At 56.6% G+C, this 14,160-nt stretch overlaps 1 protein-coding gene across 1 annotated transcript; it reads right to left on the minus strand.

The window, feature by feature from the left end:
• Positions 1 to 489: 489 nt before the first annotated feature.
• Positions 490 to 11,095, minus strand: DNMT3L (DNA methyltransferase 3 like). Its single transcript, XM_033125162.1, has 12 exons — positions 10,987 to 11,095; positions 10,422 to 10,511; positions 10,106 to 10,150; positions 9,367 to 9,446; positions 9,174 to 9,286; positions 8,163 to 8,334; positions 6,070 to 6,157; positions 4,844 to 4,932; positions 3,248 to 3,323; positions 2,786 to 2,925; positions 2,406 to 2,467; positions 490 to 658 (listed from the first exon to the last, which is right to left on the minus strand). The coding sequence occupies exons 1-12, from the start codon at positions 11,093 to 11,095 to the stop codon at positions 490 to 492; spliced, it is 1,233 nt and encodes a 410-aa protein (XP_032981053.1).
• Between the last annotated feature and the right edge of the window lie 3,065 nt (positions 11,096 to 14,160).

Below are 14,160 nucleotides of genomic sequence, written 5' to 3' on the forward strand. Positions count from 1 at the left end.
GTGTCCCGTGTGGCTGTCATGAGGGTTTTAACTGTCACAGCTATCGTGTGACAGCTTCACTCCGTGTACATATAGAGCTTGTGGGACACGTGCTTGTAAAAGTGTTTCTTGCTCTTCTGTCTCACTCACACCCCCGAGTCCCACAGAATATAGGCTGTGCTTATACATCAAAACACCAAAAACGACCAACAACTCTCATCAAAAATGTATTTTTAACTTCTCAGCCGGCACACAAACATTTCGGCAGCACACTACCCACCGTGACTTCAGGGCTTTGTCCATGGTTTGACACCAGGCACTTCAGTCCCACCCTTGGAAGGGCGTGGGTGGGCCAGACGGAGGGTGGGCCAAAGGCAGGGTGGGTCTGCAACCATGGGAAGTCCACAGTCATGCAAGTAAAATAATCATTTGAAGAGGAAAAAAGAGACATCAGGAATGTTGTTTTTGTTCTAAGAAAAGTCTTTTTTTTTTCTTTCACAGTATAATGACTCATTTATAAAGGGGAAGTGAGTTCACTGAAAAATACTTGAAATATTCTCTCAGGGGGAGAAAACAATTCTTCACCAGCTTCGCTGGCCCCGGGGTGGGGGACTTTGCTCTTTGCCTGTCCCAGGCCAGCAGGGACAATTCCTCCTGAGGCACCAGGGCCGAATGCCTGCTACAAAGGAGAGAGGAAACAGTGACCAATGGTGCACTACGTGTCCCCAGGCCAGGGATGACGGTGGGCGCAGAGGGCCGAAGGCTGGCTGGCGCGTCTTGCCAGACAGTGCGGAGGTCTCTGTTAAACGCCCTTAGAAGAGCCCAGAGTGTCTATGTCCAGGGCAGTAGGGGACAAGATGGTCCCCACACCTCCCGCCTCCCCCAGGGAGGAGCTGGTCCTGCGAGAAGCAGGCAGAGAGAGACCCTCAAGGACAGACCCTTGGCCCAGCTGATGGGTCCCCTTTTCAGTGAGAAGCAGCCGTCATGGAGGAGACCCACAGAGAAGAAGGGGCAGGACTTAGGGCAAAGGCTGGACAAACCACATTGTGCGTCATTCCCAAGGAATTCTGATACCCCCAAGACCCAAAACAGTCAGAGCACGTCCCCAAGGGTCCTGTGGTGGCCCGAGCTTCAGGCCCTACGTGTGGGGCAGGTGGATCAGGAGACCATGGGACCCCAACTTGCAATCTGATGCAAGGCATGGGACCCAAGGCCCTGCGGACGTGGACCCAGCAGCCCCATCTCAGGCTCCCAGGTACCCAACTGGGGTCAGGGGGCATTCCTGGGTTCCCTTTGAGAGACAAAGACCGCACATGAGGCGGCAGACACAAGCAGGGTCCCTCACTGGCACCGCCTGCACCACCTGGGGCAGCGGCCCAGCATCTCAGCAGGAAGTCCGCTTCCCGGAAGCCTGGGCCTCTGTCCTCACTAGTCAGACAGCAGGCGCCTGAAGGGCAACCGCCCTTCATTTCTGGGAACCAAGTGGGGGCGGTGGGGGGCTGGTGGGCAGGGGAGGATGGCAAACGTATGGGGCTGTCCACAGAATGACCACCCAGGCCTCCACGGAGTTAGCGTCCTGGAGAGCTGCCTCACCTCAGCCCACCTGTCACAGATCCCAGGTGTGGGCCTGGCAAGGGGGCCTGCGGGGGGGTGGGGAGAGGCTCCAGAAGGTCACCATGGGGAGGAGACAGGACCCAGGCCCATTGTTCACATAGGACTGTGCTGGGTCAGGGTACAGGGGCAGAAGCCGGCCAGCCCCTCAAGGCCGGGGTGACAGGGACAGGGTCAGTGAGACAGACCCAGGGCAGATGTCCCAGAGCAGAAAGGCTGCCGAGGCGTGGGGTTGGCCGAACCCGGAGGCTGAGGGTGTGGGGGGCAGTCTGTTCATGAGAACGGACAGTCAGAGAATGTCCAGCGACCAAGGAGGGGAACATAGGAAGGCCAAGGCCAGGCATTCAGACAGAGAAGTACTGTGCAGCCATAGTGTCCTGTGGGTGTGAGCGAGTGTGAGGGCAGTGGGAGTGGCTTGTGTGAGCATGTGATCGTGTGTCAGTGAGTATGGATGAGTGTGGGCGGGCTGTGCTCCACGAAGCTGGGAGTGGTACCAGGCCCAGGAACCACGGCCCTGTGGCTGGTGGGCAGGGGGTGGGGCTTTCTTGTCAGGACGCAGGGAAGCCTGCAGAGTCCTGAGGTGAGGAGCTCATGACATCCATGCAACCCCTGGGAGAAGGTCCCTGGAGTGCAGGGGCGCTCCTCCCGACATGCCCGGAATTTGGGGGGTTGTCTCGTAGGCCCACCAGACACAGCCCCTGACCTGGGCACAGAGGCCACTGGGCATGGCTGGGCTGCCCGTCCCCTCAGACTCCCTTTTCCTCCTGGGCCAATGTCCCTGCACGCGCGCAAGGACTGGTGGGCACAGGAAATACCTCCTCACCGCCGGGATGTTGCTCCACACGAGCACGGCGTCCTGGATGGTCACCGGGTCCGTCTGAGGGTGGGGACAGCGGTTGTGGGTCAGGGCGGCCTGACGGTGACCTCTGTCCCCACAGTGCCCACGGGCCTCAGCCACTGTGTGTGGTGTGCCGTGAGCAGGTGTGTGCGTGTGCGCAGATGGGGAGTATCCTGAGCATAGCGTGAAGGGAACACTTTCCAAGGCCCTCGTGGCACAGAATGAACCTCACGGGCCCTGCAAACTGAACTCTGAGGCCTCAGGGGTCGGTAAGTGAGCTGCCACCCCCTGAAGGGGCCCGAGTGTCCCCGGGGAGGCCTGGCCAGGCCAGCACCCTGAGACTGCGCCTGCACGCACCTCCAGGAAGCGCGTGGCAACTGAGCGGTCGTCCTTGCTCAACAGCAGGTTGTCCACAAACATCCAGAAGAAGGGCTGTGGGCGGCCCTGCCGGGGCCTTGCGTACTGCAGGATGCGGTGGAACTGGAGCAGGTGCCAGCCTGGGGAACAAGCAGCCAGTGCGTCTGATCTGCGTGGCGGGCACAGCGATGCAGGGCACAGGGCGGGTGGGGCTGGGGCCTGGCTGGGGGTGACTTGGGAAGGGTAGGCCACATCTGGCCGCCAAGCTGTTTCTGCGTCATGGGGAGACGTGTCAGAACCCACCACGGTGTACTCGCTGAACATGGACAGTGCACACCAGTGATCCACAAAAAAGCTGCTCTTTAAAAGTGCAGGCAATTTGCAATTTCCGCCGTCCCTGAGGAGGCTGGGGTGGGGGTGGGGGAAGAGGGGACCGGGATGGCTGAGATGGTGCTCTCTTACCGGGTGGGCGGTCACAGGCCTGGCCCGGGGGCAGTGTGCAGCCGTACACAAGGTCGAATGGGCCCCAGTGCTCCACCTGCAGGACACGGGGCGGGGGGGGGGCACTGGGGACCACGCAGGGTGTGGGCGGCCTGTCCCAGCAGCAGGCTCTGCGTGCTGAGCGGTGGCACCTTGTACCTCTAACCCCTGGTTCACGCCGAGGCTGACCCAGTCGGCTTGCAGGACCCCGGCGACATGGGCGGGCAGTGAGGCCCACTGGGTTAGACCCACCAGTGTCCTTGGTCACCACCGGCCTCAGGGAACTCGTAGCTGGCTATCATCATCTGAGCAGAGTCCGGCCTGCCTCAGAGCTGGGAATCCGAGGTGACTTCTTTGTGGCAGACGTCACCCTACAGAACTACTCCTGGGAAGGTGGGCACACTGACTCCCCAGGATTCATGTGGACTTTGTGTGTCGCAGGAAAATACAGAATGTGTCCCATGACGTGACAGCCAGCATCTCACAGCTGGATGCTGACCGCGAGGTTGCACGCTTCCTTTCGGAGCATGAGCAGTGCCCACACAGCGGCCAAGGTCAACGGTCACTCCATGGCCGAGCTGGAGGTCGATGAGACACGACCACTCAGTCGCCTGAGAAGAAGCTGGAAAGGGAGCTCTCCAGTCACAGAAGTGGTCCAGTGCCCCTCTCCTCGGCGATGGACGTGAGGGACTCTGGTTAATGACAATTCTCACCTGTGGCATTCTTCTTAAAAATGAAGTTAGTGGAAAAACCTAAATACTGGCTCCTGAGTGGACCCCTGCTGCTCCAAGTCACTTAACCAGGGCCTGCATCCTGAGTTAAAACCCCCAACCTCACACGCCCCCTGCAGCATGTTCTCCATGTCACAGCAGCTCCTGGTGGCATCTGGGCCCCCGTCTATCACGGCCTCCTGACTGCAGCAAAGGTACCAACGGGGAAGGAGGTGAGCATGGGCTGGGGTCCAAGACACGCAAAATACAGTAAAATACCACCGGGTCTTATATGAATGTTTGCTCCAAAAGACGCATTCGAGCTGATGGTCCGGCTCAGCCTTATTTTCGGGCAAACACGGTATTCGCTGTGAAAGCCCAAGCTGGGTGCGGGGAGCCATGTAGGCACTTCCTCCAAGGCCGCAATCCAAAGTGGCCGGAACTCGCCTTCAGGGGAGCCAGGACATTTCATGACTGTGCAAAGGCCATTTTCAGTCAGCGCTTATTAAGCTCAAGACGCAGCCCTTTTACATTGGGGCAGGGAGGGCCTAAGCCCGTCTGGGCAGCACCCTCACAGGTGCTGGCACTGGCGCCGGGGATCCACCAGATCGGACAGCAGGCTGGGCTGATCGCTCTGCTCTGGGCAGCGTGGGGGCCACGAAAATGCCCCTATCGTCTCCCCCACTGCGGGGTGAACAGCCAGCGATGGTGCCAGTGGGCGCCAAGTCCTGCAGACCCCCACGTCCACCCTCGCCGGAGCCAGAGCTGTGCAGTGTCCGGCTGCCCCACCCCCATCGCACAGCAGCCCCCTAGGACTGCCTGCACATCTGCTGTTATCTTGGCGTCCGGACAAACAGGCTGTACTTACGTCCCTCCGCACTATGTTGGTGACATCATCGAGATGTTTCAGTCTTCCTGTGCCAGAACCATCTTCCAAAAAGCCCAAACTCGTCAGCTCTGGGTGGGGAGAAATAAGGACACAGAAGGCCTAGTGTTGACTTTGACCGCAAACGGAATCAAAACGCCAATAACTGATCAGAAGACCCATCTGTCATTAAGGAGCAAACTTTGTCCTTACATGTCGGGGGACCGAGGATGAAGGCTTTTTCTGTGTTAGAAGCCGAGTGAGCAGACTCCTTGAGTATAGATTTGAGAAAGGCAAGCCATTTGTTGTGAAACCAGCCTTCCTGGGCTGATGTCACCCTCTATCGCGGGGCGGGCGGTAGATCCCATGCTAATGTCACCCAGCCAGGCAGCGTGACACAGCGGGTGGGCTGCTGGAGCCCCGTATGGCCTTGAGAGTCTGTGGCCTGGGGACGGGAAGCCGAGCCCAGAAAGGACCTTACAAATCGGACTCAGGGATGTGTCCTTGGCTGGAGATGAAGGCAGGGCAGCTGCGGCCTGACTCCGGGTCCCTGCAGCTCAAGAAGTGCCCACTCTGTGCGAGTCTCAGGCCCTCGTCTGTCTGTGACATGGAGGCTGCTGTGACAGCACTGCACGGGCACGCAGCACAGTGCCAGAAGTGGGGCAGGTCCCCGATTCCATCTGGTACCAGACTAAGGGGTATTTTCATAGATTTTCCTCATGTCTGCTGGGCCCAGAAGAACCCATGGTTTCCAAAGGCACCGGCAGGTGGGATCTGCCTGGGGTCCAGAGTGGGCAGGACGCCTGAGCCAGGCTGGAGTGTCGCAGGTAGCAGCCAGGGCCCGCTAGGAGTGAGGGTGCTGGGAGCCCCAGCGAAAGGGGCAGCTCTGCAAGGTGGCCAGGTGAGCAGAGGAGTCTGAAGTAGGCTGGGTACCCAGTGGCCATGGGCAGAAAGCCTGGCCACACGGCCCTCAGTAACAGCATTTCATATCTGCCATGTGCATGTTCCTTCCAAGGCCCATCTTCTGAAGACGTGAGCTCCAGGGCTCCTGCACGCCCGCCCCCGCCCCCACCCCCCCGGAAATGACCCTCAGCCCCAGCTGCCTGGAGCTGCCCCACTCAGCGAGCGTGGTGCCGGGAACATTGTAAACCCCACACGCCCAGGGCCCCTGTGGGTCTCGCTCTCGGCAGGTGCAATCAGTGTGCGCCCTCTGGCGTCACCGCACTCACCTTTCCTGATATCCCCAAAAAGGGACAATACCCGGACTGGCTCTCTCTTCCACACAGGCACAATTTTATACATCTCGAGGGGACTCTCCTATTTAAAAAAAAAAAGACATTCTGAGGACGACTTGGTTATGGAGCCCCCTTCTGGCCAGCAGAGGCCTCTGTCTCTCTGATGAACAGACACACCTGGGACCCCACCTGCCCCCAGGGCCACAAGAAGACCCCCGCCTGCCTCCTGCCCGTAGTCTCAGTAAAGGGCAGGCAGACCCAGGGGCTTTTCCTGAGCGTGGGGGAAGACAGTCCCATTCTGGGAGGAAACCTCATGTTTCTTGGGGAGAGACCCATTTCTGGGGACACTGAAAGCAAGCCACAGTGGGTTTCACCCCATTCATCTTCTTCCTGGGGGCTCTGAATGTGGCCAAGCCGCCTGGCACCTCTGAAAGCTGCCAGCAGGAGGCCCTTCTCAGGCTGCGGACTGAGACCTACTGTGCCAAGAACCTGTGCCCGGCGCACAGCTGTGAAGGAGCCACACTGAGGACCGAGGCCCCAGGGAGGTCTGTGGGTGATGCCCACCAACCCCTCCCAGGACACGCAAGGAGAGACTGGGTTGATCTACTTGGGAAACAGGCCCCCCGAGCCCATGCCCCAGGAGGGAGCACTTGGGGGTGCCTGGCCTCCAGCAAACAAGACATCCAACTGCGACTACCAGGACCAGGCCTGAGCCGGGGGCTGCCTGCCTGGGAGACTTGCAGGGGACCCCAGTCCGCCTGGGGCTCAAGAGATGGGACAGTGAGTGAATGATCAGGGGTGTCTGGGGGTCAGGGGGCTGGTGGCCCTGACTGACTGGAGGAGGTGGGAGGGGATGGTGGGCAGGGCCGCCCCGGCACAGCTCTGATGACAGAGGGACGCATGTCCTTGTCCCCTGCTGCAGCTGCAGGAGCTGAGCGGAGCCCTCTGTGCCTGGCACTGGGCCGGCATCACCACCATTTCTGAATGTCAACTTCATTTTCTTTCGAAGTGAAACTCCTGCATTGTGCAAGCATGGGTCCCTCCACACTGAGACAGACGGTATCTGCTACCAAATGGCCCCAGGAGAAGGCTCTCTAAGGAGCACACATGCCTCTTTTCCAAAAATCACCATCAAGATGCCTGCAAAAGTTGTCATGAACACGTCCACACTCCCAGCCTGTGTCAGGGAGGCTGGAAGGCACGCCCGCCTGTGTGCCCCAAGGGGGGCCCCCAGCAGTGCCGTGCTCCAGTTCCCAGAACCGGTCCTGGCCCTCGGGCCCTGCTGTCCTCTGCTTGCTCTCTGAGCGCTCTCACCCTCTGTCTTAGTTTCCTGGGGCAACCACAACAAATGGAAATAAACTGTGTGGCTTAAAACCACAAGTTTATTCAGAAGGCCTGACGCGTCGGCAGGGCTGGCTCCGTCTGGAAGCTTGCAGGGGGGCTCTGGCCCAGGCCTCTCGCGAGCTTCTCCAGGTGAGGTGTCCGCACTCCCTGGGCTCCGACCTCTCCCCCATCGTCACCTGTCTCTGTCTCCCAATCTCCCGTCCTTTCGCTTATGTGTCACCAGTCACAGCACTTCAGGCCCCCTGGTCCAGGATGACCACATAGCAAGACCTTGAATGCAACTGCATCTGCAAAGACCCTCTTTGCAAAACAGGTCACGTTCGCAGGTACCAGGGGTGAGGACTTGGACGGATCTTTTGGGGGACACAGTCCATCCTACGTCGATGAGCCCGTAGCTCCTGCCTGGCTCCCGGCTCCTGGCCTTGACCTTTGCGAGGCCCCATATCCGTGCTGGCCGCCCAGGTGTCCACTCCCACTTGCTGAATTGACGGCACACCTCTGCCAAGTCCCTCTCCTCCCTGCTACAAACACCTCAGTGCCAGGCTTGGAAGGAACAAAACCGCCATGTGCAAGTAATTCAAAACAGAGACCATGTGGCGGAGCCTGTTGTCAAGAGGAAAACAAGAAACCGTTTTTGCTTAACATCCCCGTCTTTGTCGTGTACCAAGGCAGGTAGGCATTTTGCAGCTAGTGCGCAGAGGATAGCCCGCGGGCAGCTGTCCGTCCTCTGAGCAGCCCCTTACCGACTCCTGGTCGTACAAGGCCTTCAGCCGCCCGCGCCACTTGGGCCTCTGCCGCAGCAGCCCGCAGCAGGAGAAGGGCAGGCAAAGAAAGCACACCCAGTGACTCATGGCCTGGACCGTCCCCGCCGTCCCTGGGCCTGCCAGGGCGTCCACACAGTCGAAGCAGTAGCACCTGCAGTGAGGCAGAAAACCAGTGACTGAGCCAACACGGCCTTGGCCAGCCACCAGGGACACCGCTGGCTGTCTGCTGGCAGAGGGAGCCTGCCCCTTGCTTTGGGCACACCCGGGCTCCTGTGAAAAGACAAAGTTGGCCCTGTCCATCAGCAGCCCACAGGAGGGAAGGTGAGGCTGCGGACCAGGGAAGGGGGACCAGTCCCTCTTAGGGACCTAGAGAGACAGACACCAAGTGATGTGCGGAAGACAGCAGGCTGTTTATGATAAATTTCAAAGAACCCCCTCAGCCACCTGTCTTCCCCCAACCCTGCAGCCTGTGGAAACAGTTAAGGTCTCCCAGCAAATTGAAATGCAGGATCACCCTCTGGCGCTGGCGGCGACAGATGTGGGGAAGAGGGAGGAGCTGCAAATACAAGGCTGGCCCTGGAGGACAGAGGGGAGGGGCCACGAATGGTGCCCACACTGGCGGCGTGAACCAGGGAATGAACAGTGCCTGCCAACCTGTCGCACCCCCACCCCAGCCCCTGGCCGTGACCCGCAGCCCCACGGGTGCAGGGCTTCCCTCACCCCCTAATTCCTGATGGACGGAACAGCTACGTCTCGGCATAACAATCACAGGAGGAAAAACTGAAAACACAAACCTTTGGGCACCCCACCTACCAATGTCAAAGCTCTACACCAAGTGAAGTTTTTGAGATGGGAACTGAAAGCTTTGGAGAAAGCCCTCCTTTCGGGGAGAAGTCCCTTGCACTCTGGGATGAGTGGCTGAGAAGGAGGGAAACTTCCTCGGCTCCTGGGCCCTCCCCCCACCCCACCCCGGTGCGCTCCTCGCCTCACCGGGTGCAGTCGGGGTTTTCGCAGATGAGCAGAGTCTCTCCGGCACAGCAGATGGAGCAGTAGGACTGGTACCCGTCGTCATCGTACAAGAAGAAGCAGTCCAGGAACTTGTCCTTGGAGAGGGGCAAACACGACTGCTGCCTCCTCTGCTCCAAGAGAGGCCTCGACAAGCACCCCTCACCTCCCTGCTTACCTTGCACGGGGCACACATCCCTCCCTCAAACAGAGGGTGCTGGGTATGCACCTGGAAACTTCCACAGCAGATGCACAGGTCTACGGGGGACAGAGTGCAACACGTGTCACGACACCCTCAGAGCGACAAGCTTGGGAATGAATTTAACAAAGGAAGTGCAAGACCCGTACACTGAAAACCTCAAAACACCGATGAAAGAAACTAAAGATCTAAATAAATGATAAGGTGTCCTGTGTTCATGGCTCAGAAGGCTGTGTAGTGCTAAACTGGCATACCTCCCCACTGGCCCATACAGTGGGTTTTTTGTTTGTTTTTTTGTTTGTTTGCAGAAATTGACAAGCCTATCCTAAAACGCACATGGAAAGGCAAGGAATCCAAAACAGGCAAGCCCATAGAGAAAGAAAGATCTATGGTTGCCTAATGTCGAAAGAAAGAGGATGGTAAGGGATGGAGAGTGACACGGCCGTGGTTTTTCTGGGGGGGGGGGGGTAGTGATAAAAATGTCCTCAAATTAGATTGTGGGGATGGTGGCACAACTCTGTGAACATTCTGAAAACCACTGAACTGCACACCTTAAGTGACGCCTCGGGGCTGGGTGGTGGAGGGGACATCAGCAGGGCAGCTGCAGTGTCCCTGTCCCCTTCCGGGGATAGACGCCTGGGTGAGGCTGCAGCAAGCCTTTCCTGAGCTTTCTGTCATCCCCCTTTACCTGGGCATGGGCAGGTGTGTGACCGCTCACCTTCTATGTCTCGCTGGTTAACCTTGACTTCATATGCAATAAGATCTGGAAAAGAAAATTAAGAAGTGGACCCTTCCTTCTGCCAATCTGCCATTTGACGGCTGAGAAGTCCGTCACAGTTGATTTTCTGAAGTCACAGGAGCCGGGGGACCCCCCCACCCCCTCCCCTCTGCCTTTCCTGGCATGTTGAACATCAGAGTTGGTGGGGGAGGCTCTGGCGGGGGCCCTCCTGGCCCTGCCAGGTGTCTGAATGATCTTGCCCAGGCCTGGGGTTGGCATCCTAAGTGATGGGTCCCGTACCTGAGTGAGCCCTCACCTCTGCGGAGCCCTGGTGAAGGGGGGCACGACAGCTCGCTGGAGCCCACCAGGATGACGTCCATACTGCACTCTGCATCTGGGTCCAGGACTGATGTGGCCACCATGGGGACGCCACCCAGGAGAAGGACACGCATAAGCAGAGGGAGAAAATGGCCCCTTGGCCTCCGCCTGAGAGCCCCTGGCCCACAGCATGGGCGACGAAGCGGACCACCCAGCTTGGCCCCACCCACCTTCTACACTGACACCCACTCCTCCCCACCTGGCAGGAAGGCTGGTGGTCAGTGCCAACCTAGAGAGGGATCTGGTGTAGCCCGTGTCTTGTCCCTCCCACCCGAGGCCCCTGCCACAGTTTAAGGTCAGCTAGTCTTCTTTCCACAAAGGGGCGGGTGGGGGGGCAGGGCTGAGGAGCTGAGGCCCCCTGCAGCCCCTGCCTCCATCTGCGCCCACGCGCAGCAGTGGGCCCCTCAGCCACCCCCACGCTCCCGCCTCCCTCTGTCCCCCAGACCCGAGCCTGTGGTGCCTCCTGCTGGAGCAGAAGACTGGAGAAGCAGAAGGGGCCTCACTGATCTCACAGGGCGGCTGCCAGGACTCCTTGTCCAGGGACCGGGCCGGGTCAGAGTCCGAGCTGTCCAGTGGCTCCAGACTCAGGGTCCCCGGGGAGGAGATGGCCATGGAACCAGGGGAAGGAGCCTCCCGGACACCAGAAGGAAACTCGTCAGGTGGAAGGACTGGGGGCCCCGGGGTGTGGGCGGCTGAGCAGCACTGTAGGAGGGGCGCAGGGTTCCCCCAGACGTGCGGGGGCGGGCAGGGGTGGGGCAGAGCGCGCAGCCCTGCATGTGAGGGGGTGTTGGGTGGAAGGTGCAGGGGTCAGTAGAGGGGTGCTGAGTGAGGGATGGAGACAGGGTGGGGGAGGGGCAGAGCACTCAGAGGCGGGGCTTAGAGGGCTGTGCCTGGGGTGGGGGTGGGGCTCGAGGAGGAGGGGCAGTGGGCAGGGAGGGGGAGTTTATCAGGGGTTCAGGGAGCTGGGGGGGTGTCCACGGTGAGGGGAAGGAGCAAGGGGGTGTTTACTGCAGTGGAGTGGGCCAAAGGGTATCAGTGGGAGTGGTGGAGGGAGGGTTTGGGAGGGGACTCAGGGCAGGGCCACTGGGCAGGGGCTGTACCCCAGGGCCACACACAGTGCTGGGCAAAGTGGGGGAGACCCCGGGGCATGAGCCCCTCCTTCCCCCCCCCCCCCCCCCCCCCCCCCCCGCCTGGGTGTGGGCTGGGCGGTGACTTCCCTGTGAAATGCGCAGTGGGAGGTAAGGTAAGTGAGCCGCCTGCCAGTCGCCTCCTCCAGGTGGTCAAGGCCAGTATCAACAGTGATAAGTGAGGTGGGCAGTAAGTGCCCTGGGTGGGATGCCATGTGGTTTTCCCCAACAAACTGACCTCTGCCGCTAACCAGGAGAAAAGCACTGGAAAATTCCAGGACTCCTTAACACTGTCAAGATCATGAAAAGCAAAGGAAGTCTGAAAAACTCATGGCCAAGAGGAGCCCAAGGAGACATGATGATAAATGTCCAGTGGGACCTGGGAGAGGAAAAGGCCGTTAGGGGACAGTGAAGGAAATGTCAACCCACTGGGGCTTATTTGCTTAGTTAATAATGTGTCAGCACTGGTTCATTAGTTGTAATAAACGTGTCAGACCAACAGATTTTATTAACAGGAAACTGTGTGGGGTTCTTGGAAACTCTGTACTAGCTTTGTAAATTTTCGGTAAATACAAAGCTGCTCTGAAATAGTTTTCTTGCAGTAGAGTGTCATTACCTGCAGCCTTCATGCTGTACATTACACCCCCAGGACGTACTTATTTTACAGCTGGAGGTGTGGATCCTTTGGCCCCCGTCTCCCATTCTGACCACACCTCCACCCCCCCTCTGGGAACCAGTTATCTGTTCTCTGTATCTATGAGCTCAGGGTGTGGGGAATTTTTAGATTACACAAATAAGTGAGATCATATGGTGTTTATCTCTCTCTGTCTGACTTATTTCACATAACATCATATTCTCTCGTCCATCAATGTTGTCACAAATGGTAAGATTTCATTTCTTCCATGGCTGAGTAATATTCCATTGTATCTATGTACCAGCTCTTCTTTATCCGTGCATCTATTGATGGACACTGAGGTTGCTTCCCTATCTTAGGTATTGTACATAACGCTGCAACGGACATAGAGATGAGTACGTCCTTTCAAATTAGTGTTTTCATTTTCTTCAGATTACTGCCCTGAAGTGGCATTGCTGAGTCATAAGGTAGTTCTAGTTCTAATTTTTTGAGGCCCCTCCATACTGTTTTCCATAGTGGCTGCACCAGTTTGCAGTCCCACCAACAGTGCCCGAGGGGTTCCTTTTCTCCACGTCCTCACCAGCACTTGTTATCTCTTGTGTTTTTGGTAACAGCCGTTCTGATAGGTGTGGTGATGCCTCATTGTGGTTTTGACTTGCGTTTCCCTGATGATTAGTGACGTTGAGCATTTTTGCATGTGTCTGTTGGCCATCTGTGTGTCCTCTTTGGAAAAATGTCCATTCAGATCTTCTGCCCATTTTTAAATTGGATTGTTTGGGTTTTTTCTTATTGAGTTGTATGAGTGCTTTATATGTTTTGGATATCAGCTTCTCATCAGATATGTGATTTGCAAATATCTTCCTTTTAGGAGGTTGCCTTTTCATTTTGTTGATGGTTTCTTTACTGTGAGAAGCTTTTTAGTTTAATGTAGTCCCACTTGTGTATTTTTGCTTTTGTTTCTTTTGCTTTTGGAGTCAGATTTTTAAAAATCATTACCGAGGCTTACACCAAGGAGCTTACCACCTATTTTTTTCTCCTAGGAGTTTTATAGTTTCAGGTCTTACATTCAAATCTTTATATTGCATGAGTTTTTGTACGTGGTGTAAGATAGTGGTCCATTTTTATTTTTTTGCATGTGGCTGTCCAGTTTTCCCAACCCCATTTACTGAAGAGATGCCCTTCCCTGATGTATATTCCTGGCTGCTTTGTCGTAAATTAATTGACCACATAGGCGTGGGTATGTTTCTGGGCTCTCTATTCTGTTCCATGGTCTGTGTGTGTGTTTTTATGCCTGTCCCATACTGTTTTGATTACTATAGCCTTGTAGTATAATTTGAAATCGGGAAGTGTGACGCTTTCCGCTTTGTTGTTCTTTCTTAGAATGCTTTGGCTATTTGAGGTTTTTTTATAGTTCCACACAAATTTTAGGATTGTTTCTCTATTTCTGTGAAGAATGCCTTTGGAACTTTGATAGGGATTGTATTAAATTTGTAGACGGCTTTGGGTAGTGTGGACATTATAACAATATTAATTCTTCCTACCCATGAGCATGGAATATTTATGATATATTCAAATATTTTAGAATACATATTTTAAATAGTTTATTTAAAAAATTTTTAAAGTGGAAGGAAGAGAAGGTTGACGGCGACAGTGAAATCATTTTCCCCATGTTTGAGTAAAATCGTCTTAATTGCTTTCTCCTCCTTTTATTTAGTTTAGCTTTGTTTTTCTAAGGAGGACACCAGCTTAAAAATGATTACAGGGACCAGGTGGGATTGGGGTGCAGGCCCATCTGTCATCTGATGGGCTCCAGTGTCACCCCCCACCACCGCCCTTCCTTGTCTGTCGTTTCTGATGACAGAAGGGGGTGCACGTAGGTGTCCTATGGCCAGTTTCAGCTCCGCGAAGGGACACTT

This window comes from Rhinolophus ferrumequinum, chromosome 2, assembly GCF_004115265.2.
Source record: "Rhinolophus ferrumequinum isolate MPI-CBG mRhiFer1 chromosome 2, mRhiFer1_v1.p, whole genome shotgun sequence".
Lineage (NCBI taxonomy): Eukaryota > Metazoa > Chordata > Mammalia > Chiroptera > Rhinolophidae > Rhinolophus > Rhinolophus ferrumequinum.

What these genes read in the sequence shown, in the direction of transcription:
- DNMT3L (XM_033125162.1), bottom strand. Translation starts at nt 11,095, where the DNA reads ATGGCCATCTCCTCCCCGGGGACCCTGAGTCTGGAGCCACTGGACAGC. An exon ending in TAACCAGCGAGACATAGAAG is followed by an intron (nt 9,447 to 10,105) that starts GTGAGCGGTCAC and finishes TGTCCCCCGTAG; the next exon opens with ACCTGTGCATCTGCTGTGGA. An exon ending in GAAAACCCCGACTGCACCCG is followed by an intron (nt 8,335 to 9,173) that starts GTGAGGCGAGGA and finishes GCCTCACTGCAG; the next exon opens with GTGCTACTGCTTCGACTGTG.